At 39.5% G+C, this 24,903-nt stretch overlaps 3 protein-coding genes across 4 annotated transcripts; 1 reads left to right on the plus strand and 2 right to left on the minus strand.

Annotated features, from left to right (window-relative positions):
- The first annotated feature begins 7,728 nt into the window (after positions 1-7,728).
- Positions 7,729-12,080, plus strand: mest (mesoderm specific transcript). Of its 2 annotated transcripts, none has more exons than XM_079399871.1 (12): positions 7,729-7,939; positions 8,155-8,344; positions 8,496-8,575; positions 8,684-8,761; positions 8,858-8,994; positions 9,086-9,144; positions 9,244-9,284; positions 9,368-9,438; positions 9,603-9,704; positions 9,799-9,875; positions 10,348-10,411; positions 11,715-12,080. In XM_079399871.1, exons 1-12 carry the CDS (start codon positions 7,844-7,846, stop codon positions 11,830-11,832), a joined length of 1,113 nt encoding a protein of 370 aa, XP_079255997.1. In that variant the 5' UTR covers positions 7,729-7,843; the 3' UTR covers positions 11,833-12,080. The 2 variants fall into 2 exon arrangements, with proteins under 2 accessions (XP_079255997.1, XP_079255998.1); XM_079399872.1 differs by having other exon boundaries at positions 7,731-7,939; positions 8,158-8,344.
- On the minus strand, positions 12,073-21,731 carry LOC306859064 (coatomer subunit gamma-2). The gene is made up of 23 exons (XM_079399870.1): positions 21,598-21,731; positions 20,796-20,848; positions 20,634-20,714; positions 20,459-20,530; positions 19,620-19,699; positions 19,381-19,456; positions 19,154-19,246; positions 18,897-18,983; positions 17,476-17,633; positions 17,253-17,386; positions 17,094-17,161; positions 16,718-16,906; positions 16,462-16,557; positions 16,028-16,271; positions 15,502-15,577; positions 14,700-14,803; positions 14,462-14,587; positions 14,155-14,223; positions 13,741-14,052; positions 13,526-13,623; positions 13,297-13,435; positions 12,683-12,781; positions 12,073-12,567 (listed from the first exon to the last, which is right to left on the minus strand). The coding sequence occupies exons 1-23, from the start codon at positions 21,632-21,634 to the stop codon at positions 12,437-12,439; spliced, it is 2,622 nt and encodes an 873-aa protein (XP_079255996.1). The 5' UTR covers positions 21,635-21,731; the 3' UTR covers positions 12,073-12,436.
- Positions 21,732-22,903: 1,172 nt separating this feature from the next.
- On the minus strand, positions 22,904-23,347 carry ucn3l (urocortin 3, like; the record flags this gene model as incomplete). The annotated part of the gene is made up of 1 exon (XM_079399819.1): positions 22,904-23,347. The coding sequence occupies one exon, from the start codon at positions 23,345-23,347 to the stop codon at positions 22,904-22,906; it is 444 nt and encodes a 147-aa protein (XP_079255945.1).
- Positions 23,348-24,903: the final 1,556 nt, after the last annotated feature.

Consider the following 24,903-nt stretch of genomic DNA (forward strand, 5'->3'; position numbering starts at 1 on the left):
TTCAAAGGGGTGCTCCTTCAAAAATTAAATGATGGTAACCTACACATTTACAAGTAAACAACACACAGTGACCTGTTATAAGTTTTACCTGTGCATCAGCAGATATCTGTACATATGTCCATCATTACAGTCAACATCTGTCCACATGCTTCCATTGGCTGAGTGTAAGGTCCAAACATCCCTTATTCTGTAGAAGACAAAAATAAAAAGGCATTAATCCGTACTGTGTAGCTAAACCTCAACATATTACAGTCTAAATTACATTATACATACGCATTGATGTATCAGTAATATTCTAGTTCAATCAAAATTGAAATAAAACTTTGCTTCACAGTAAATAACAATATTGCTAAAAGGCAGATAATTTTTCAGCACATGGACTGAATATATGATGCTTTTGATTAGAAGCAAAGCACTGCTGCTCTACTAAAGCATGAAGCAGCTTCACAAACCAACTGACTCTATTAACATCAGTCCTGTAGATTACTACCTACAAGACTACAGCTACAACAACAAAGACAAAATTACAATTTGAATTACATTTTATAATATGAATATTAAATGATTAATTAAAAGATTATAAATGTAACAACAACAACTGATTCATTTGTTCTTTTTAAGGTCTGACAGGGAGCTCAGCAAGAGAGCAGCATGTAAACAAAGACTAAACACTTACAGGTGAGTCGCGTGACTCACTATGGGATATGCCCCTTCCGCGTATTCCTCAGAAGCCCTATTACATTACGCCAGCCCCAATTGGCTGGCAGACGTAACGTCGTGTCTGGGAGTGGCTTCCCCACCCCTCAGTATAAAAGGAGCGACACAGCGTCATTACAACATTCAAAAACCTCTTCTCGCTTCACACCAGAAGCCTTAACGAACTCTTGGACGAACAACTGGCCACCATGCCGGTTTTTGCCAGACTCCTTCAATTTTGCATTCCAGCCGATCGCAAGGATTGTTGGATACTACGATGGCTGCAGCAATGCAGACTGTCCCGGCTAGTGAGGGAGATGCTGTGCGACTTTGTTCATGCGGGAACAAAATTTCATGCAAGGACACACACCAGGTCTGCTCTGCATGTCTTGGGCTGAAACATGCTCAAATGGCGATCGAGAATCCCGGTTCCTGTGAACACTGCGCACGCTTCACTATGAAGAGACTTTGTCGCAGACTAGTACGGCAAACTAGCCTGTCAGGCCACGATCCTCTCATGTCACCTAACCCCATTCCAGCTGCCACTCCGCAGGTATCCATCCCTGTAGAGCTGCCCACCACAGCAGCTTTATCATGGGGTGAACAGCTTGACGTTTGCATCCCTCTGCCCAATGAGGGACAATCGGACATTCTTCTCTCTGAAGAAGAGGAAGATTTCGAGGATTCCCCTTTCCTTCCCCCTGTGCACACGGCACAACCCCTCGCAGCGGCGGGATACACGGAAGATGCGGACAGGGTACCATCCCCGCTGCTCAGTGTGGATATGCAAGATGTGTGCAAATGCGCTGCAGAAAAACTAAACATTCCGTGGCCGACCGTGGTAGCAGAGACTGCAAAGTCTCGCTACGAGGGTAAGACGCTGCCGAGAGCGAAACGGGCAGCACGGCAGCTCCTTTCTGTGTTTCCAGAGCTCTTGGAGGAGCTTGCGGTGACCTGGAAGGACAAACCGTTCACTAGTAAGTTACCCATGCAGGGAGGATCCACTCTAGATGTGGAGGGAATGGAGAAGGTAGGACTTCTCCGAATGCCCCCCATGGAGCCATTAGTTGACGCGTACTTGCACCCAAAGCACGCGGCGGCTGCAAATCCGACGTTGCCATCCAAAGCGGACCGTTTCCAGTCGAGCATGACGGAACACGCTTATAAAGCAATTGCTCTCTCTGTCAGGGCTCTGAACGCGACGTCAGACACACTGGGAAGAGATCGGTCTCGTTACAGATCTTTCTCTGCGTCTTCAGAGGTGCGCGGTTCAAGCCGCGGGCAAGGCCATGGCCACAATGGTCATTCAAGAGAGAGGATGTTGGTTTAACTTGGCGAATCTCTCTGACAGGGAAAAAGAAGCCATCCTGGACGCGCCGGTGGTCTCAGAGGGCATTCGGCGCTGACACTGATGCAAAAGAGATGCGAGGAGAAGAAGAGGGATGATGAGGCTTTGCAGCTCTGTATGCCTAGGAAGGCACAGACTGCACCCCCTCCGCCACCTCAGCAGACCTTCACACAAGTTACGGCCCGCGCACCCCCCAGCTATTGCATTCCTCGACGGCAGAGACCGAACGTGAATGCAGCGGGTCACAGCGGAGTCCCGGAACAGAGAACTGCCTGGCCTAGGAATAACTGCCTGCAACAGTTCAGGCGGTCCCGCCAGCTCCTTAACCTCATCCTCACTCCCATCCACAGGGAGCGAGGAGGAAGAAGAAGGCAGTTTGATGGGGTCTTCCCCAGGGAAAGGAGCACACAAGCCCCCCTATTCGTGAGCTCCCGACCCTCAGATGTTCAGCGTTCGACAAGGGACGAGTTTCAAAGTTCCTGGATGTTCTGTGGGAAAATAGAGACTGGTTGGGCCAAGGGAAACAGAGCAATGAAAAGGACAAGAGATGGTGTAGTGGTGTACACTCACCCACTAGTCACAAGCACTTTTCATGTTCAAAACTCAAAGTTTTCACTGTATTCCCAGAATATGTTGGAAAACATAATTCCCCAAAAAATGTTGCAAAACACATTAACAGACCACAGTATAACATCACCTCGGGGAGTTATTGCTCCCTTAGAGGTGATGAGACACTTAGGGTGCTTCTCAAACGGAAGGCTGGATCCTACCAAGGCTGCATCCTTCCTAGTTCAGTCCTTCAGAGTCCTGTAGGCTAGAGTCCTCCTCGGCATATAAATGCTAGAATGAGACTGTCTAGTAAGTGTGCGTGGCTACGTCACATATGTGCCCGCTCTCCCCATCACGGCAAGAAAACACTATTAAAACTTAGTTTTGGAAAAATACTTTGTATTACATATCTTTATATTATTTGGGTTTCTATTAATGCAATACAATGAATCACAGCCCTTTATAATCTCCCTGTGGCTTAAGTTATTGGCAATTTAGCGTTTGGTATGTAATTTACACTGAAGCAAAAGATAACATCTATCCTTTCATGTCCGAAAACATTATTTTTGTCTTAGATTTCATAATAAATTCAGACAAGCTCAGTACTGACTCATTTTTCGTCAGTTTATTTTCATGAAATGGGTACAAAGGATTGTGAGTGATTGAAGGTCGCGGAGGAAACATCCCATGTATCCTTCAAATTCTGTTAACTGAATAAAGGATGTGAAACGAAGGCTGCCTTCCAAGTGTACTTCCGATTGAGACGGCCTCCAGTGTTTCCTTTCGCACATGCCTCAGGCTATTAGGACTGATGACCTCAGCCCTGATAGTTATTCCCTTAGGCAGACTGTTCAAGAGAGAGTTTCAATGCTGGGTAGCGTCTCAGGGACTGGACCCATTACGTCACTCCCGGAGGAGAGTGAGAGTGACGTTAGAGGCAGTCTTGGCACTGCGCCAGAGCAGACACCCAACCTTTCTGGTTCAAGGGGTGCCCATGGGCGTGGTTCGAGCCAGACAAGTAATAACAACAGACACATCGTTGTCCGGTTGGGGGGGCATTCACGAGGGCAGGATAGTGAATGGAAGATGGGACCGACATCTAACTAATCTTCACAAACTATTTGGAAATGCTAGCCATTTTTCTGACGTTGAAGCATTTTCTTCCTTTTCACAAAGGGCATCATGTTCTCATAGAATGGACAACACTACAGTTGTGGCTTACATAAACCGACAGGGAGGTCTCAAATCACTTCCTTTGCACATGTTAGCACGCAAACTGATTTTATGGAGTAATGCCAATCTTTTATCCCTGAGAGCGACGCATGTACAGGGTGTTATGAACCAGGGAGCGGATCTGTTGTCCAGGGGCAATCCCCTCTATGGGGAATGGAAATTGAACAGGGAAGTGGTTGAACAGATTTGGAGTATATACGGCAGAGCGACAGTGAATCTGTTCGCGTCCCACGACAATGCTCAGTGTCCTCTGTTTTTCTCCCTGAAAGATCAGAGCATGCCTCTGGGGATAGATGCGCTGGCGCACGAATGGCCTCACACTCTTCTTTACGCGTTCCCACCGATAGCGTTGATATCCCCAACACTTTACAGAGTGAGGAAGGAGGGACTAAAATTGATATAAATAGTTCCGAGGTGGCCAGGGAAATATTGGCTAGCGGAGATCATACATATGCTGTACGAAGACCCGTGGTCTCTCCCGTTGCGCAGAGATCTTTTGTCACAGGTGTAGCAGAGACCAGCAGGTAAGTGCTGTGCAGGTTAAACCTCAAGTGGTGGTCTAGCAATAGACGCTAGAGGCCATGGCCTTTAGCCTCCTTGTTAGAGCGCCCGCCTCCCACGCCGGAGACCACGGTTCGAATCCCGCTCGGAGCGGGGCGAGTAGGACCGCAACACAGGCAAAGGGCCTGGCCTGTGAGTGGTTTAATTTAAATTCAACCGGTCTGTCTGACAGCGTTATTAGAACCATACAAAATGCTACAGCAAATGGGGCGTGTTTGAGCGCTGATGCACAACTAAACATGAGATTCCCTGTGGCAGTGAGTGTTCAGTGGCAGTCGTTCTATCATTTCTTCAGGATTTGACCAAGAGAAATCATTTTCAACCATAAAAGTGTTTCTGGCTGCTGTTTCTATTAGTCACATTGGTTTTGATAACAAAACTGTGGGGCAGCATCCTCTGGTATGTAGGTTCATGAAAGGTGCGTGCTGCGTTTTGCCAGTTTCAAAACCACTTTCCCCCTCATGGGATTGATGCTAGATGCTCTTTCCATGTCCCCATTTGAGCCGCTGGATAAGGTTGATTTCAAAATATTGCCATTTAAGATGGCACTGCTGTTAGCTTTAGCTTCGGCCAAGCGCGTAAGCGAGATCATGTCTGGGGATGCCGGGGTAGTTCTGAAACCTAATCCTGCATTCATGCCCAAAATAGTTAAGCCTATCATTCCTCTTGAGTTAAGAGCCTTCTATCCACCACCTTTTGCTTCATCAGAACAGCAAAAGTTAAATGCATTGTGTCCAGTGCATGCTTTATGCATTTATACAGAAAGAACCAGAGGTTTCAGGGAGAGTGATCAGCTGTTCGTATCTTGGATGAAACCTCGTTCGGGGAAGCCGATTACTAAGCAGCGTTTATCGCACTGGATAGTGGAGGCGATTTCGTTGGCATATTCCATAAGGGTCTTGTGTCCCCACCTGGTTTACGTGCACACTCAACAAGGGGAATTTAAACTTCCTGGGCTCTATTTAAAGGAGTCACGTTACAGGATATTTGCGAAGCGGCGAGTTGTTCCTCACCACATACATTTTCAAGGTTCAATAAACTGGATGTTACATCTTAGACTTTAGCACATGCAGTATTGGGTGTAGGAATGTGAGTCACGAGTCATGACTTTACAAGTGAAAATGTCAAAATTCCAGCCTTACTGAGCAACTGCGCCACCTGGTGGTGATTTCACCAATGGGTTTCACATGTGACTGCAGGGCCGTGCAAAGAGGGGTGGCCCAGTGGCTAGAGCCACTGCCCTCTGCCCTCATTGGCTGAGGTGCCCCTCTCACCACAAAACTTTCTGTCGGTGATAATTTTCTCTCGGTCTTCTAAAAGTGCTAACAACTTGTACTAAATAGCCACATTCTAAGAATCATAATTAATCAAATTATTGTACTTGTTGAGATCTCATATAAATAACACCAAATTTGCTGTTGTTGGCACACTTTGTTAGACAAAAAAACCTAAAATAAACCCCAATGCCTTCCAAAAAAAAAGGTGACAGAGACAGAGAGAAAGAGCGAAGGGAGGCTGCTAAAGGAGATTGGGATCATTAGGCGGGTCCTCCTTTTGGACATTAGGCTAAGTATATCTGCATTAATAAATTGCAATGTATGTAAACAAGAACAACTCTCTGAACTTCTGTGTCTGGACACTGAAAAGGACATCCCAATCATCAGGGGCGTAGCACCAAATGTTGGGCCCCGGTCACACAACCAAGGGGGTGGGCCCCTACCATATATTTTATGCTAAATCAGCAGGAATATTTTTCCCACTTTGTGGCTGTTTTTTTAATAAGTTAAGGAATATCTGGGGGTCACTCCTGTGTTACACGATGATTATGCACAATTATGGTACTCAAGTCCTAAGCTGTTTTTCACTCTTTAGTACCTCACTCATAGTAGGTGCGCTTCATCTTTTTGGCAACCATATGGAAGTAAATGTGCAGAAAAGCTTTGCTTAATGAACACAAATTTCTATTAAAAGCGGTTGTAAGATGGTAAACTGAAGCTGCAATAGTGTTAAAATTAGTGATTTTGAATTAGTGATCAGTCAGTGCTTGAAAGACCAGTTTTGCAGATGCAACCCTGCCAGTGCTCAATAGGCGATAGGCTGTGGTCAGTCGGGCTTGGACTTGCAGAGGGAAGTTTATGAAAACACAGGCTCGCATTCATAAGTAACATAAACAGCCTCATGGACTCTAACCCCCTTCAAACAAGCACTCACGCTGTCTTTTTTTCTTAATCTGACTGTAAATTTAGATGCTTTATATCTCTCACCCTTTATCTTATCACCCTTTAATAGCTTTAAATAACAGTATCAAACCCCAAAAGATGGAATAAAAAGGATCGATTAAAGGACTGGGTCATCCTTTCCCAGTCATCTTAAATGATTACATTCTGGCATTCCAGCTTCTAGCACATCCAGAAAATGTTTCACATATTAGTAGCCTACACAAGTACAGTGTTTTCAATGGATTATACTGCAGTTTAACGAGATGCCAATTGTTCAGCTGATGCAACATCTTCCCAAAAACACTTTTATTACAAAAAAAGTCCATAAAACATTTTTGAAAGTTGTCAGACTCTAACTCTGTCCTGGCATCTAGCCTGAGGACCACAGAACAGATCAGTACTAAAGATGATTAATGTTAAATGTTCCTGAATCAACATCCATGTTGATCCTGGAACAACATTCCAAACAACCAATCATAATTGAGGGATACATTTAAATGTCAGTTTTAGCCTTACAGCCAGTTAGGTGCTTCTACACCCTTGTTATTCAACTATCATTTCCCTCTGATTTTAGTGATAAATTATGGGTAGGGTTAGCCAAGGTTTAGGTCTATGTTTTGGAAAATAATGTTGATGCAGGATCAGCAAAATAATGTTGATACAGAAACATGTCTTACTTGGCAAAATCACAGCCAAGCTTTACTGTAAGTGCTGACTGAATCTGCAAACACCAACACAACAAGACCAAAACATCAGTGAATAATGTTTTTAAAATAATTTTAAATACATAAACATCTATTCTATCTCACTCATTTCATAAACAAACCATTAAAAGAGTTTTTGAAGAGCTTTTGTTCCGTATTATTTGTGTTTATTACAACACATGGAGTATTATATTGTATTACCCCATTAGCTGAGCACGTGATCTCAAGTAGACCTAATAGACTCCATGTTGACCTGCTGGGCTAAAATAAATAAAATAAGAATAATTTATATTAAAAATAATAATAACAACTTCTTATTAAAAACTCTAAAATTGGAATATGTGTCCTCTCCCACGTGCAGAGGACGTTTTTGTCGTTTACCATCCGCTCCACTAGGGGCGTGAGCGAGCATTACTTTGAGCCCTAGACCTTTGGATCCTTGGCAACACGACGCCCGCTAACAGTCTCAACAGAAGGTTTTAAGGTCATGCAAGTACGGATTGTGCAGATGACAGCTCAGTGACAGACTCTTAATGTCACTCAACAGCACATATTTCAGCCCATCCGCAAAAACAACGGACACAGACTGTGATAAAGCGCAGGAACCGAGAATGTCACACGACTCGCCTGTAAGTAACTTTACGCATTCTCTTGACTAGCACGCATTGTGGCAGTTGTTATTTTGCTTACAGTTTGGATTTTACTACCATAGCAAGGCTGTCCTGCCAGTTTAATTCGCGACAAGTGCTCGTCTCTACCTCCCACTCCAGCAATAAAATACCAATTTACTATGTTAATACGATACAGTAAAGCACAATAAAATAAAAACCTACCATGTCTGTAGCAGAATGAAAGCGAGTGCGGATCGGTCCGTCGTGTCAGCAGGGAGTGGTGGCTTCATGTGGGTCTGTTGTGCATTCCTCTGCTCGCCGTGTATCTGCATATCCCTCCGCCACAGCTCTCACCTGCGCTCAACACCTGGCGCTCCTCCGGTCACTTCTTCGCATTCAGAGGCAATAACATCTTCTATAAAGGTATATCACAAGCTTTGTTTACAAACTGACTCTCGTATTTCCATTCCACACACACACACACACATAAATGTATGTATGCATATATATATATATATATATATATACATATATACATGACGACATAATGTATTGTATTCCCGTTTGTCAATAGAGTCAGTTGGTGTCGTGGGAAGCTCTGATGTCCTCTTGCTGCTTCATGGTTTTCCTACTTCCAGCTATGACTGGTATAAGGTAAGTCATTAATGTAAAACTGCATTAATTTTTCAATAAAGCAGCAATAAACAGAGCAATTTATAGACAGTGACTGGACACACTGAATCTCATTCTGTTGTTTTGAAGATCTGGGATTCTCTGACTCAGCGCTTTAACAGAGTCATCACCCTCGACTTCCTTGGCTTTGGTTTTTCAGACAAACCGGTGAGATAAAAGACATGTCACAACTACTGTTTTTTATAAAAAATAATGTCTTTTATTATCCGTAATTTGAATAATTACTTCTATCTAACATTCCAGCGACCACACCGTTACTCCATCTTCGAGCAGGCCAGTGTGGTGGAGGCCCTGGTTGCTCATTTGGGTCTGTCAGAGCAGAGGATCAACATCCTGTCACATGATTATGGAGACACTGTAGCTCTCGAGTTACTGTACAGGTGAGCCCTAAGGATCCTTAAAAGTTTCTCTTAAGCTTAATGCTCCTGTCAATATGATCTGGGTGGTTCTCACATGCAGTTAAACACACAGGAGTGACCATAACAGAAGCGGACACATCACGATAAACAGCCTCTGCCTCTCAAATGGAGGTACATTAGAGTTTTAATCAGTCAAAAAAATAGAATATCTATGCTTAGAGTCTGAATGGAGATTCATAACTTTGTCAATTTTGTTTTTTAACTTTAAAGGAATATTCCCTGAGACTCATTATCCAAGATTTGTTCAGAAAGTGAGTGTGACACTTAAAAAAACATGTTTGCATTCATTTTTAAATATGAGAAGTGAATATTTTCAATCTTTGGTCATCTATAGGTGCTGAAGGACTCTGGTTTCATTTCACCTGTGCTTACCCGCCTAATCAACTTCCAGCTTTTCTCTAGAGGGTGAGTGGAGCGTCTGGAATGGGAGTGGTGTTTAATTTTATGCTCTCTAATTCACAGTTCAAACTATTTGTTGTACTTTACACATAATTATGAATCATTTACTTAAATCATGCTAGCTGTGACCTAAATCCTTCAGTTGCAAATATTATATATTTATCCTACAGAATAAAGGATGTGTTTGGACCGTACACCCAGCCAACAGAAGCCGAGTTCTGGGACATGTGGACAGGAATTCGCTTTAACGATGGAAATCTGGTCATGGACAGGTGTCCAAACATCTCCATGTGTTGCACTTGCAATGCTTTGCTTTTAATAATAACCGTCACCAACTATCGTTTGTTGTTGTCGTGTTTTGCCCAGTATCCTGCAGTACATTAACCAGAGGCTCAAACACAGAGAGAGATGGGTCGGGACTCTAACCGCCACTTCAACACCATGTGAGTACACACACCATTCATTCTGTGGTACCAAGTGCTGGAGTAGCCGTCATGCTACAAGAATGAGGTGTGTGAATACTTAAAAACTCCGCCATGGGCAGTGCTATTGAGGCTAAGTAGTTTAATCCAATGAAAATCACTGTGGAAGCTGCTTAGGCCTTCTCCACTTCAGGCAATAAGAGTTTGAGGTGATAGTATATATTAAGTAAACATTTACATAGTTGAATGCATAGTAGTGTGATGTAAAACATATACACTATATTATACAAGCAGTGCAGCAGGACAAGCATTTTAACACTCACACTGTAGGACAGGGGGGTTGGATTTAGGTTTTTTTATAAAAAGTTTTGTGTTTAGGAAGATTATTAGTAGGTAAATCCCTTTAGGCTGTGGAATGGGGCTATACAACATCCTTAACATTTGTACATTGCAAATGTCACAATTTATCACCTTTTTGTTTTTTACTTTGTAGTGCACATGATTTATGGACCACTAGATCCAGTTAATCCACATCCTGAGTTCATCCAGCTCTACCAGTAAGTATATATGTCAGTCTATGTTATTAATATCGCTGATAAAGAATAATTATTTATATATATATATTTTTTAAATGTGCATGTTATTTTTCTTAATCATTGCAGAATTTTTTTATTATTATTTATGTGAGATGGTGTTGGCCCAGTGGCAAGAAATCATGACACAAGACTTTGTTCCTACATGAGAACCCTGGGCTCAAATCTCAAAATTGGATAAAAAGTATTTTTTAAAATATTTGCTTAACTTTCAAACCTCATATCATTGACATTCCCTTGTGCAGCCTTTTTGTTGGTTGATTTCAATCCCAACACACTGCGGTGGGATTTGAACCCAAGCCTCTATTGCAGCTTTGTCTACAACCAGCAATGCAACACTTTATCTCCTGAGCCACTGAAACCGCTTGCGTATAGTGGATTAGTTTTGGATGCAGTGCTTTGTTTTATATAAAATTTGAAATAAACCAAGGTCTCTGGGTACAAAACACAATTATTTATCTCTCGAGCCTCTAAGATTTTATGATTATTGTCTGTTTTTGGAGAAAGAAGATGGAAAAATAAGTCTGTTTATGTAGAAATAAAGAAATAGTCAGATTTGAACCAAGTCTTTTTTGTACGAACGGCAGTGATTTATCCTGAGCTATAGAGTTTGTGGTAATGTAGATTTGATTTTTAGCATTTGTTTTAGACTATTTCTTGTGCATATCATGAAAGATCATTGTTACTTTTTTAATTTTTTTTTTATTTGATTTATTAGACAGTAAAAAATAAATGCATAACATGAAGTCATCACAATGACATTATACATTAATCAGAACTGTCGAGGATAACACAAGAAAGTTAAAAACTTATTTCCATTGTGGTCCTCTGTATGTTATTTTAAAAGATGTAATTCAATAAATTGCTAATCTAGTTCCTCATGAACTGAATCCATTGAGTTAAAAGCACAGTAATTACCCACTACCTCAGTGTCTCCTAACCCCCAAGGTCTTGAGTCTCTACTAACGAGCTGATGAGTTGAATCAGGTGTGTTTGATTAGGAAGAGTTTAAAAATGTGTACTGTTGGTGTGCCTTTAGGAGCAGGATTATGAAGCACTGCTCTACACTATCTGTGCCTAGAGGGTTCGTTCTTTTATTGTAAAACTGGTGATTGCAAGTTGGAACTAATCATGTAAACAAATATGAAACAGCTAAAATGTGACAAAGAGCAAAGATAGAACAAGCTATTGCTGTAGATAATCTGGGAACTATAATACTGGAAATATTTTTTAACTGCTTTTCCTGGTCTCTTTTCCTCATTTACAGGAAACTAGTGCAGAGATCCACATTATCAGTTCTAGATGAGCATGTGAGTCATTATCCACAGCTGGAGGATCCCACAGGCTTCTTTAATGCCTACCTCAGCTTTATCAACTCATTCTGAGATGAGTAACGAGTGGAATATTGCCTCAAATAAGTTGTTAGAAAATATTCAAATCCATTTATTAACAAACCGCAGAGTATGTGAAATGTCAGTCATGTGTTTAAATGCATGAAACTGAAAATATTGCACCAAATACGCAGTCATTACAACAGTCAATAAGAGTTTGCTCAAATACAACGCCATTACTTGTAAATACATTTGTGTTGTAAGCATGAATGCTTTTATTCAAATAAAAAGATCTTTGTATGAATTGTCTCAGGTTTTGTGTAGAAAAAAACCACTGAAACGCAAGTTTTGTATTGTTTCGTACTATTTTATTATTGATAAATGAAAAGGGTTGTAGTAAAGGACTGTTTCCCCTGAGCTGTGACACAAGGTCAAAACAGCTCAAGTACCAAAGAAACAATGTTTAGATCTCTTCCACATGAATTAAAGTGGCACAATATTTTAGGAGTCTCTCCAAACAGAACAGACCAAATAAAGAATGAATGTTTCAGACTCAGATGGTTGTGAGAAACGTTACAGAGCTACTATATAGATACATATAAAAGCACAATGACCCAGATTGATTGGCATGTGACCAGGTCACTCAAACATTACTCGTTTAGCCGACAGAAGCCAGGATGACATCCACCACATTCTCGTCTGTGCTCCTAACAGTCACCTGCATAGTGACCCCATCAGCCAGAGCCAGACGTGCCCTCACCAATACATCATGACCTCCCCTAAACACACCTTCAGAAAGACAAGATCATAAACCTCATCAGTCAGGTTAGAAAATTAATATACATGTTTCAGGAACTAAAATTCTCCTAAAACAGAAAAACTGGAGTGATGAATGAGTACATACCTGCTAGGAACAGAACATGTGAGTTCTTGTTTTCAGGAACTTTGTCTGAGCGCTCGCAAGGCTGCATGCCCAAGAAGCTGATAATGTTATTTACTGCCTCTGTGAAGACAAACACGATAAAGAGATGATCAACATCCACAAACTCATCCTGTTATAATCGAACACCTTTATTTCTTATTCTTACTGATGGCCATGAGGATACTGAAAAAGATTTTAAAGGAACAGTTCACCCAAATATGAAAATCTGGTGATGGGGGATGGACTGTTTTTTTCTTTTCTTTTTTCTGAGGAACTATTATTATGGATTCTAGACTCACATTTTGGCCAGAAGCAATGGTTTAAAATTAAAATGCTTTGATGGAGTTTCTTACAAACATGCAGCTTTTAATTTAGAAAGATGGTAATTGATGGATTAGAGTCATGTTGTTATCAGCTGTTTAAACTCTCATTCTGACGGCACCCATTCACTGCAGGGGATCCATTGGTGAGCAAGTGATGTAATGCTTAATTTCAAATTAAGAAAAACTCATCTACATTTTGGAAGGCCTGAGGGCGAGTATATTTTTTTCAGCAAATTTTATTTTGAGGTTAATTATTCCTTTAAACAAACTTACCATCTAAAGTTCTGACTGTGGCCAAAGCAAACGTCTCTTCTTTCTCATTGTCGTCTCCGATCTCCTCCCACGCTGCACCAAAGTTTGGTTTTAACACCTTCTGTATGTGGTCAGCGACTGTCACCTCTAAATCTTCCAGCTGGGAGGGAAACAAGACATTGAGTGAAGAATGGCCACTAATAAACTTCCCATTTTCATCAGTATGAACTGATTTGGAAAATTCACATACCACATATTCATCATCATAACCATCATCATCAGGCTCTCCCGTGTTGGGATCACAGTCCCGGACCAGATATTTCATTGTACAGCTGAACGTGCAAGACACTAAGACAAATGCAAACAACAACAAAAAAAATAATTATGGGAAACTTAACATCTATTTGTTCAACTCTGCCCAAGCAAGAAAAGTTGACATTACACTGCAAATCAATCGTGTCTGACCTGCTGTGGGGTCATCTTCTGGTAACCGGACCAGACTGTAGCAGGAGAAAGGCTGGCTGTAAGGGAGACTTGGTGCAGGAACGTAATGTAGCACCTCGTATGCCTCGGACGGCTCCATCTGGACAAGAACCCGCTGCAGCAGCTGGTCGTTCAGTGTGTTGGTGCAGTCGAACTGGAAGATCATGTGATTTGCGAAAGTGTGTTTTATACAGCGCACCACATACTCCGTCTCTGCTTCTGTTAACTGAATCGACTCGGACGACTTGAACAGGGGACCCAGGCCCTGGAATTCTCGGATGGCTGCAAGTTGCTCTGAGGAAGAAAAATAAGGGGAACAGTTGAAATGTGGTTTGCTTCAGGCACTGGTTTAATGATGCCACATGCATTATTTTGCTAATTAGCTAATCTTCTAACCTTGGTAAATGTCGTGGCGGGAAGGTGCAAGCTTTTCAGGTAGTTTGCTTGTTGCCACAGTTGCAATTTCTGGCATGAAAGAGAAAAATGAAGTGAACTTGTGCAATTTGAGCAGTTGCGATTAAGCTCTGCGATTCACCCCAAAACCAGGTTAAGACATAAAATGATTTGCATCCAAATTACAGGCCAAACCATGGTAGTATGTAAACAAACAGAAACAAATGTAACATACGTTTCTATGACAATATTCTGCAATGGATTATGATGAGTAATGAAGTTATTGGCCTGCTGAAGCTCAAGTTCACACCTGTTTTCTGTTCGGTGATGGGTGCGGTGGCCAAGGGAACGGTCTTCATGTCGAACGGTTTCTCAGAGGGCTCCAGTGTGTACTGGTGGAGGGATTTCTCCAGTCCGGGAACAGATACAGACAGACCTGCGAACAAACCATTCATCAGATAAATCAGATTAAATACAATATCAGATACACAATAAGAAGCTTAACTATTCAGAACAACTGCAACCAACACTTAAACACAAACCCTCACCATTGAAGATGTAAGCGGCATTCAAGGCTTTCTGCTTCTGCTGAAGGACGTTCGTGTAGAATGTGGCTCTGTCTCTCACCTCATCATCACTGTCCATCATACACCTGTCAGAGACACACAGTAAATTATCACCTTAAACCACTTCCCTCTAGAAATGGGCAATAAGCAACATTATGACAATATGCATACATTCTGGAAGATATTAGATATTTATATAGAAAAGTGGTTTAAAAAAAATAATACTGGAAAAAAAGTTCACTTAAAAAAAAAAGAACAAATATATACTATTTTATTTTCCATATTTGAAACCAATTTAATCTAATCAAATAAACAAGAATTTTCACTTTTTGGGAAAAAAAATATTGTTTTTTTATACTCTCTGCTCAGTGCTTTGCATAATTGTTTTTAATCCAATCAAATAAATCATTTAAATATATATATATATTTTTTAAATCTCTTTTTAGTATTACATACATATATATATATATATAGAGAGAGAGAGAGCGAGAGAGACTATTTTCAGTTTTGCATCATTAATCAAATAGTTGAAGAGTTTCTATTTATCATTTTTATTTTGCATCATTTTAATAAATTAAATTTAGCACAAAAATAATACTACTTTCAGTTTTGCATCGTTTTTTAATCCAATCAGATAAAAAGGATTTTCTCTCTTTTTTTATTTTTTTTATTTTAACATTCACATTAAATTCCAAACACATTTCTTTGTTCATTTCCTTACTCTAATAATCAAATTACCCACCCCCCACACACACACACACACTTTCTGCTGATGAAGGCCTACCTCTGCATCAGGACCAAGACGCTTGGCAGCAGGTCATCATTTTGAGCTCCAAACTTGGCCAGCGCACTTACAGCAGCTTTGAAGAAAAACGTGAGAAGAGAGTCAGAGCAGAAGAATGCTTAAATGTCCTAAAGCTGTTCAGCTTAGTCTCTGGAATCAGATTAATTACAGATTATCATCCCTGCTTAAATTTACTACTACTTGCAGTCGGATTGCAGTGAATTATTTGGACACGTGTGTGGCGCTCAAACAAAAAATCCGTACTACTGTATTGCAAACACAAGCTTCCTGAAATCTTAAGATGGCACGAGCAGGCAAGGCAAGTTTATTTATATAGCACGTTTCATACACAGTGGTAATTCAAAGTGCTTTACATAAAAGAAATTGAAATAGACATTAAAAATCAATAAAAACATGGGAATAAAAATAATAAAAACAAGGAATTTTAAAATGATATAGAAATTGAAATTTAAGCTCATTGCAAGGAGGTTAACACATCGGTCAAAGGTCACGCAAGATTACTCACCTGCCCGTACCGCCTCGCTCTCCAGCACCACACGGTTGAAGATGAAACGGATGTATTTGGAGGGAGTGGGGGTACGTGGGCCCTCTTTACCCAGCAGATGGAGGATTTTAGTGGCCAGTACGGTGTGCTCGCAATCCTCGATAAACTCACACAGATGTGCCAAGCCTGTTTCCTTACTCTCTGGGTTTTCCTCTATGATACTGATGATACAATCCACAATGGCTCTCTTGTACTCAAAGCCACCCTACAAAGGGGAAAAAATTAAACGTCTAATAGAAAAAGTAAATGCTTTTTCAGCTATTTTTGTCGATAAAATTTAAAGAAGTAAACCAGTTGTTAAGGGTATCAAGTATAAATCCGGTTGTGTGGTTTGGCACAAGAAAAGAGATTACGAGACTAGTGTAATAACAGAGAATGTCCTTGAATGAACTTACATCATCTCTCAACATGTTTGAAAGGAAGTTCATCATCACGCTGTGCTTTCTGGGATACTTCTGGCACAGGGCACTGATGGCCTGGACCACAACCACCTGGAAAACAAACACACCATTTGGTTATGAAAACACAGTTTACAGGAAAATTATCACAGGCAAAACTAATAGAACTCCTGAAACATGATTGAATATGCATCTGAAGCATGTGTTTGTTGTCGAATTTTGTTGAAATTCACTGTCTGGGTCATGAAGTCACCTTGAACTCATCTGAGATCTCGGAGACGAAGGATGAGATCTGCTTCATGAGACGGTCCACGCTGCTCTCGCTTCCGGTCTTCAGCAGGGTGGTGATGGCCAGGGTGGCGATGCTACGGTTGGAGTCAGTGATCAGGTTCTCCAGGTCCAGGTTGCATGCGGTCACCGCTGACGGGTGCTTCATTGCCACCTGTGTGAACAAGGAATTTTTTTATTTTTTTGTGATCACCTTTTCAGAATTGTAATGTTTCACCCCTTTTAGAGTGTAGTTTTTGATAAAAGCATGACTTTAAACCTAAAAATGTTTTCTTTGGTGTCTCCATGTGGTAGCTGGTGATACTGCAACTAATTAAAAATTCAATCCTATTCAAACCAACCTTATTAAGGGTCCGTACAGCTGCATAACGCAGGGCTGCTTTGGGAGAGCTGCAAAACAGCTGGAGAACTATGGAAAGAGAAAGGCAGGCAAAATTCATTTGAACATCTAGTGTACTCCATTGTGTGTGCTGATAAGAAAGCAAAGAAGAAACACTAACCAGACACAGCAGGAGCCAGCTCACGGGCAGTACAATTGGGCATGTGGACGATGGCGGAGGCTGCTTCATAAACCACCATCTCATGTTTATTCCTCAAGCAGCTCTCAATGAAGTCAAACAGCGGGCTATCATGCCTGTTGCACCACATGTAGACCGACTAGGTAAGTTTACATTATAAGCAACTGCATAATGTTAATGAGCCTGAAAAAGCCAACACACATACCCTCCCTCTGTCTCCTCCAGCAGTTTACTGGCAATGCGAATCATCATGCAGTAAGCAAATGGAGATTTGAGGCCAGATTTGGTGAATTTGTTAAGCATCTTGGTCACAGCCAGACGGTCATTCTTCCTCAGGTGGTACAGAAGACCCAGAGCATGGTACTGTGGAGAGAGATCACATTTTATTAGAGACAGACAGACCATCAACGGACCATATGCACGGAGCGCTATTTAGAACTTCCGGATAAAGATAAGCCAGCTCCTTATCTTCCGGTGAAGCTCATTTTATATGTGCTATATATAGGTAGAGACTCTCACAGAAACATCTCCTGCCTCATTCTTATCATAAACTGAGAAACAAAATAATTGCAACACCGTAAATAATGATTTCGGAATTAACATACAGTTTCATGTTATTAAAGAACTTTTATATGCAGAGTCTGGTAATCCCAGGACAGTACCCACATGAGTATAACTGTACATTTAAATGCTGACAAATAAACACTATCGTAACTGTTTAGGCAGTTAGGCTAATCTCTTAAAGGACAATGTAATGCTATTCTCGATATACCTTCATAGCCATGAACACATTTTTAAAATCTTATAAAATTTTAAAGCATTTATTATTTCTTAACTCTGTGCGATATTAAAGGTTCATTTTTCATTCATGAAGACGACATGAAGAAATATGGTAAAAACGTGTCTCGGCGAAAAATATACTTTTTAAGATGAATATGAAAATTACCATTATAACCAGGAGATGGCAGTATAGGATCAATCATTGGCTGCAGCTGCCATTTCAACTTAGTTTTTCACGTCTTTTGATTTATTATAAAATAAATATTTTAACTAATTTAGAACTTTGTCGCAATGAAGTATAAAGTATAGCAAGTGCAGGAAGTCACAAAGTCACAGCCTATAATGCCAAATTATTTAAATATAGTCAAATACAAATTAAATAAGTTGGTATAACAAATAAATAATGCATTCAATATTTTGAAATGTTTAGATTTAATTTAATAACTAGGCTACATTAAGTTTAATCCAACACAGACCTGTAGTTTTGTTAGTCTGAATTTAGTCTGAATCACTTAATGCACAGCTTTATTTTGACATCGGCTTCATTCCGTTGGCACTGTCAATCATAGCAATGACTCGCGCCATGATTTAACGGATTCTCTCGCGTAAATTTAACATTCGCATTTTGTCATTCCTGAAACGGAATACGTGGACGTTTGGTCATCTTAGACAAACAAAACGTTTCTCCTAATTGTGAATGGATTATGTAGAGAAACAGAGCAAAGGGCGCTCCTCTTACGGCACAGTAAACTTGACCGGAAATGACTGAGCTGGCTTATCTACAACCAGGAAGTAACCGTGCATAAGGTCCACTCATAAGACAATAGATGCAAACATCTCACTAACCTGCACCATGATGTTATCACTTGAAGCCGCCTCCTGAGCTTCGTTGACCCAGCGTTTTACCACATCAAAGCTCATCTTCACCATGTGCTGAAGAACAAATACACATACACAGCTACATTATCCAGAACCATAACGTTAAGGGTGGGAATAAGTGTAATAAACAGTTAAGTGGTAAACTGACTAGTTTGTATTAATAATAACAGATGGGGGTGGAGATGTATATATATTACAAAAATAACACTAGGTTGTGATCTTACCAGAGAGGAGACCAGAGCAGAGCTGGAGACGCTGGGCACTTTGTCCACGATGGCCTGTTTCATGTATCGTTCAATTGCCTGCAGCATGGTGGTCTGATGGATGAGATGGAAGAAGCACAGTTGGAAGCATCATTTATATCAGTTTGTATATAGTTAGTTTCTCACTGATAGCAAATTAAGTCTCCTATACACAGAGATAAAGGAGTTTGCAAACAGTTGAGACTCACATCAGTGATCCTGCAGAGAGCTCTGATTGCCGGTCCTCTGTAAACATCCTCTTTACCAGTCATGTCCTTTGTCAAGCTGAGACACAAACAAAACATTAATCAGCGTTCTTCATAAGGTAATATTGGCAGCGTGTGCAAAGATTTCCATTTCTCATCAAACAACATGTTTTTACATTTTATATATTGTAAATATCTCAGCAAATAAGAAATACGCTGCTATGGCAACATGAACTGCCCACCTGCTTGTCACAATGATCACATCCTCTGAGATGTTGGCCATCTCCTTTATAGTCAGGTAGCACATTCGTCTCAGGGTTTGCTAAAATAACAGGCAAAAATGAGAAATTACTACATATAAATACATTTTATTCCGAATTTAAATTCAAAACTTCAGCTAATAGCGGGAAACACATTATTTGCATTAAATTACTGTCAATTGAATAATTAAAATAGAAAGTATAGCGATAAGTGTTATTCTCATATTATTTGTTACTACTTACCATTATAGTTTCAATTAATATTTTGAATTAGCATTGATTTGTACATTTCCTTGTTTATTTCATCCATTTTATTTAAATTTTTAGTAATTTTATATACTAGTAAGTTTTTTTATTTATTTTAGTAACTATGGTTCATTTATTATTTCAGTTTTTTCCCCCCTCCAGTTAGTAATTACAGTGCTTCAACTTAAAGTTTTTTCAGTTTGTTGCCAAGGCAACAGTTTTCATTTTTGTTATAATATATATAATATTTTTAAATATGTAAAATTGAATATTTCATTTCAGCTTCATTCCAAATAAATATTTCTTTAATAGAAACTCTGGGTTATTATTATTTTTAACAATAACGCTGGAAGTAATAAAGACAGATATATCAGCCAGATTTATATTGTTTAATAACTGTATGCCATGGCAAATTTTGTGTGAAAATTATTGTGTATAATCTTGTTGCTGTCATTAATTATATTATATTACACATTATGCAACATGCGTCCATACCATCTCTAGATATAGGTTTTGTCATAAAACAATAAAAATAAATAAAAAATAACTGTTAATAGGGCTGTAGAGTTTCTTACATCATTAGACTGGAACAGTCTCGTCATGGCAAAGAAAGCTTCAGTGGCCTCTGTGGTTCCAAAGTGTTCACCCTGAATAACAAAGGAGGTTAATGATGGATCAGTACATAGAGAGCAAAAAAAATAAATAAACTGTTGTAGAAAACGACTGGCTATGTAACATATAATAATGCACCTGGTTGAGCAGGTAGATGATCTTTGTGAGGATATGCAGACATCTTCTCGGATTGATGGGTGTCTCGTTGAAAATCCGAGCCTTTGAAACAAATATTTAATGTAATATACAGTACTAAACAGACGTTTACCTAATTTTAAGATTCAGATGAATCAAACTCACCTCCTGTAGAACAGCACTCTTCTCCAGATGCTGAAAGGGGTTTGAGCCACTTCCTACACACATCAAAATAAAGCTGTCAATCATCTAAACCTATGTGTCTTCATTAAAAAAAACAATACATAAAATCATAAAATGCCATTTCTTCTAGAAAAGAGCACATAGAATAAGTTTTTAATGTGACTCTTCGTCTGAGTTCACTTCAAAACAGCAATATTAGTCACACATATGATATGTAAATCCTATATGCAAAGTAAATTAAAACCAAAGAGTTATATCTTCTCAATCTGAACAATCGGAAGATTATAGATTAACAGGATTATAGGTGAAGTTTATATGACAGGAGAGAACAGCATCTATTAGCCCCTTTGCAGTCATTTATCCAAATTTAATCAACCTAAATCAGAAATTGCCTTTAAACGTCTAAAACACAAAGCTTATCGAGAAAATCCACGAAGCAAATATAGGATCTTCATTGTTGACATTTGTATTGTACATCAATAAAGGGAACTGCTAGCACATTAGCTTCCTAAGTAAAGATAAAATAAACACATACTGCAGGATCCTGCAAAATCACACAGCTACTACTGGTTAAACCGCCACTCTTAGACAGAATAAAGAATAAAACTGCAACATGCACATTCATTTTAAGTGTTAAATAAGTTATATCTTCAGTTACAGATGATGTGCTGTGGCCTGCTCTTCCTTAGCAAAACAGCCGACACCATTTCGGACACTGAAATAAGCTGTTATTTATACAATACTGATTCTATAATGGTCAACATGTATTTAATATGGATCTTACCAGACTCCTCGTCCTTCTTGTCAAATTTCTTGATCATTTTGCGGAATGTTTGAGAAAAGTAAAGGAGATGATCAGACAGACATTCACGCTCCTTTCCTCCACGTCAACTAGTGTGACGTATCTTGTGAGCTGGCGGAGGTGAACATGGCGCCCACCATATCCATACTGGATCATACTTCAAAATAAAAGTCTGTGCTTATAAAAGTCGGAATAACGATAATGTTGATTTTTGTTCCTACGTTCCATACGAAAAAATAAATAAAATTGTGTGTGTGTATATATGTATATATATATATATATATATATATGTGTGTGTGTGTGTGTGTGTGTGTGTATAATTACAATATACATTTAAATTCTACGTCTTTGCGAATTATAATATGCATTTTTAATGTATTTCACAATTAGAATGATCTATATATAGGCCTATTATTTATTTTTAATATTTGTTCTGAGAGATCAAACGTTGAATGGGTCTCGATGCCATAGCCTAGATTTGGTATAACCCTCCTACAAATTTTGTTCAGTCTTCACCTAAACTTAGACTCAATCTGAAAAAAGTGATCAAATATTTATTATTCATAACTATTTTCTAGCAGCATAAACAATGGACTTCTCTGTAATTATTGCATTGACTAGTCTGTCTAGAATGTAGTTGTGAAAAGTGAAAGGTTTATCTGATTCCTATGTCTCTTAATACAACGAAATTCTCCCTCGAAATAATTCCCTTCAAATGGACGCTTTGTTACATTTGCATTTATTTATTTATTAAACGATAAAATAATTATTTTCAGTACAAAAATATTCAACTGTCGGTTTTATCAACCCAGAGTTTTAAGAACTTTACAGATCTGTAACCATCAACTCGTGTATCTTAGAGCAGTCATTTTTTAATACTAATCAGGTCAACTTTCATCTGAGATGTACAGACAAATTGTGTTAATGAAAAGGGAGAGATGAAGGAGCATTGGAAAATATGTCGTATCCCTCGGAGACATACATTCCAATCATTATGTCTCTTTGAAGCTTGCCTTTAGAATTTTTTTTTTCCAATTGCCATATGAGTATAGGTAATAAGTAAATTTTAAATAATTTCCTGTAAAACAGCATTAAATCTGACAAACGTGACAAGCCCAAACCAGTATGCGTTCAGTGTAACCTGTTCAAATTCATTTTCACGTTCCAGTATTGCTAATTTATGCAGCAACTGAAAACAACTTTTATTACATTATTAAATTAGAGATAACATGCCTCAGTTGGTAACAAAAAAAATGGTTAAATTCAAATTAGTGACATAAATTGGAGTTCATTTTCTCTTTCCAATCTGCGCCAGCAAGCGCGCGTTGTCGTCCGCCTTTGCGCGCAGGTTCTTGGCTTTGGCAATGTTGAAGAGGATGTTCATAATGTTGGTGGGGACATCGAGGGAAAGAGTGACCTGGCTGCGTCGGTCGCTCTTCGCACTGTTACGGTACAGTTTACTCCTGAGCTGCGTCTGGCTCAAGTATCTGTATTTGGACGCGGGTATTGTCCTTCTTTCGCGCGGCTCCTCGGAGGAAAGCGAGTGCGCTGATTTGTACAGGAGGTTTAGACTGTCCAGCAGGGAATTAGCTGGTCGCCCGTTATCATTCGTCTCGGAGAACACTTCATTGTTGCAAAGAAAGTTGGACAAGGGGTTGTACGTTCGTAAGCAGAGGCTGGAAACCGGTGCGCAAAGAAGTGCCAGAGCGAGGAGGGTCCGCGCGAGCCACATCGTTTTGCCCTGTTGAACGTAGGCGCATGAGAATACATACGAGGCAAGTACTTTACGAGATGAACATTTTCTGCGTAATGATAACTTTATTCATAATTTTTGTCAGAAAGTTTGTATAAAAACTGTCCTATGCACCTATAATGCGAAGTAAATTGTCATTTTGTACTAACTCTCATGTTGTTCCAAATCTCTACTAAGTTTTTGTTTTCTTTTGTGCAACACAAAATGTGGTGTTAGCCTGTCGCAATTCACTTTGTATAGCCTACAAAATGCAATGGTGACAGAAGCTATCAGCCTCTAATAGGCTATTCTTGTTTTCCATAAAGAAAGTCAGATATTTGGAACAACCTTTGGGTAAATTGCCACAATTGTTATTTTTCAGTAAACTATTCCCTTGAATCTAATGCAAAAGCACCTTACCTGCACTGTTTGAATTAGGAGAGTCTTCTGAAGTGAAGCACTGTTAGGTCAACCAGAACTTTTGGATCGTGAACCCAAAGTGTTATTAAAAAGGCAAGCAAGTCAACAACTCAGTGTCAACTTATTGTCGCATTGAATCATAAGAGTGATTTAGTGGGTTTGATATCTCCCTGGCTGCTCATAATATCCGCTTGGACTGTTTGCCTATTGGATGTGCATTCATTTAGTATAAGCCCAATTACGCTGCAGTCGTACGCCAGCAATAACGTCATTTATTGGGATCCACCCAGTAAACTGAGGGGGTGATTGATGCGCTCGTGCACCCAAGGCGCGTTTACCGTCTCCATATAGTCTACTCTGAGCTTAATATTTGAAGCCAGCCTGTTATTATATGAAAAAAAGTTTGATCATCTGATCATGTCCTTTATTGAACAGCTACATGCAATAATAAACAAACAAACAAATAAATATATACATTATTTATTTGAGTTGCACATTTCATCTTATTACTGTAGCCTATTAGCTGTAGATTAACCAACTCAATCTCATGAGGAAACTTAACTATATTGTGAGGTGACAAGTTTGGTAAATTTGTATAATTTGTATAATTTTTCGTTAAGATCTAACTCTAAACCTAACAGTCAGTGTGGCATAAGCAAAGCAGATCACAGGACAATTAATGAATGAGATCTTATATATTCTTACAAATTAGCAGCGGTTTGGCATAGTGCCAAATATCAGCTTGCTGTGAGATTGTGTTGGATTCATAGAATGTAAATAGTCTTTCTTCCACTGTAAAAAGTGAAGCCAAAATGTCCAATAAAATTGTTAAATTAAAATAAATACATTTGTTAAAATATGGTTTATAATTTGGCAGGCAAATTGAGAATTTACAGATTCAGCCAAATGCATTCAGTACCATGGACAGCGCTGCACTTTATCTACTTTGCATCTGTATTAAGCCATTTATAAGATTTATAAGGGTCTGTTTTATTGTTTTCTCAGTTTTCAGGGTCAATGGCCATATCAAATGTTTGTGTCCCTTTTTAGACCTCCCTGTGAGTTAATTGCTCTGCGGTTCATGCTTATAAGTTTAATGAGTTTTCTTTCCAGTTCCCTTTAATGATTGATTGCTT

Source organism: Barbus barbus (assembly GCF_936440315.1).
Source record: "Barbus barbus genome assembly, chromosome: 39".
Lineage (NCBI taxonomy): Eukaryota > Metazoa > Chordata > Actinopteri > Cypriniformes > Cyprinidae > Barbus > Barbus barbus.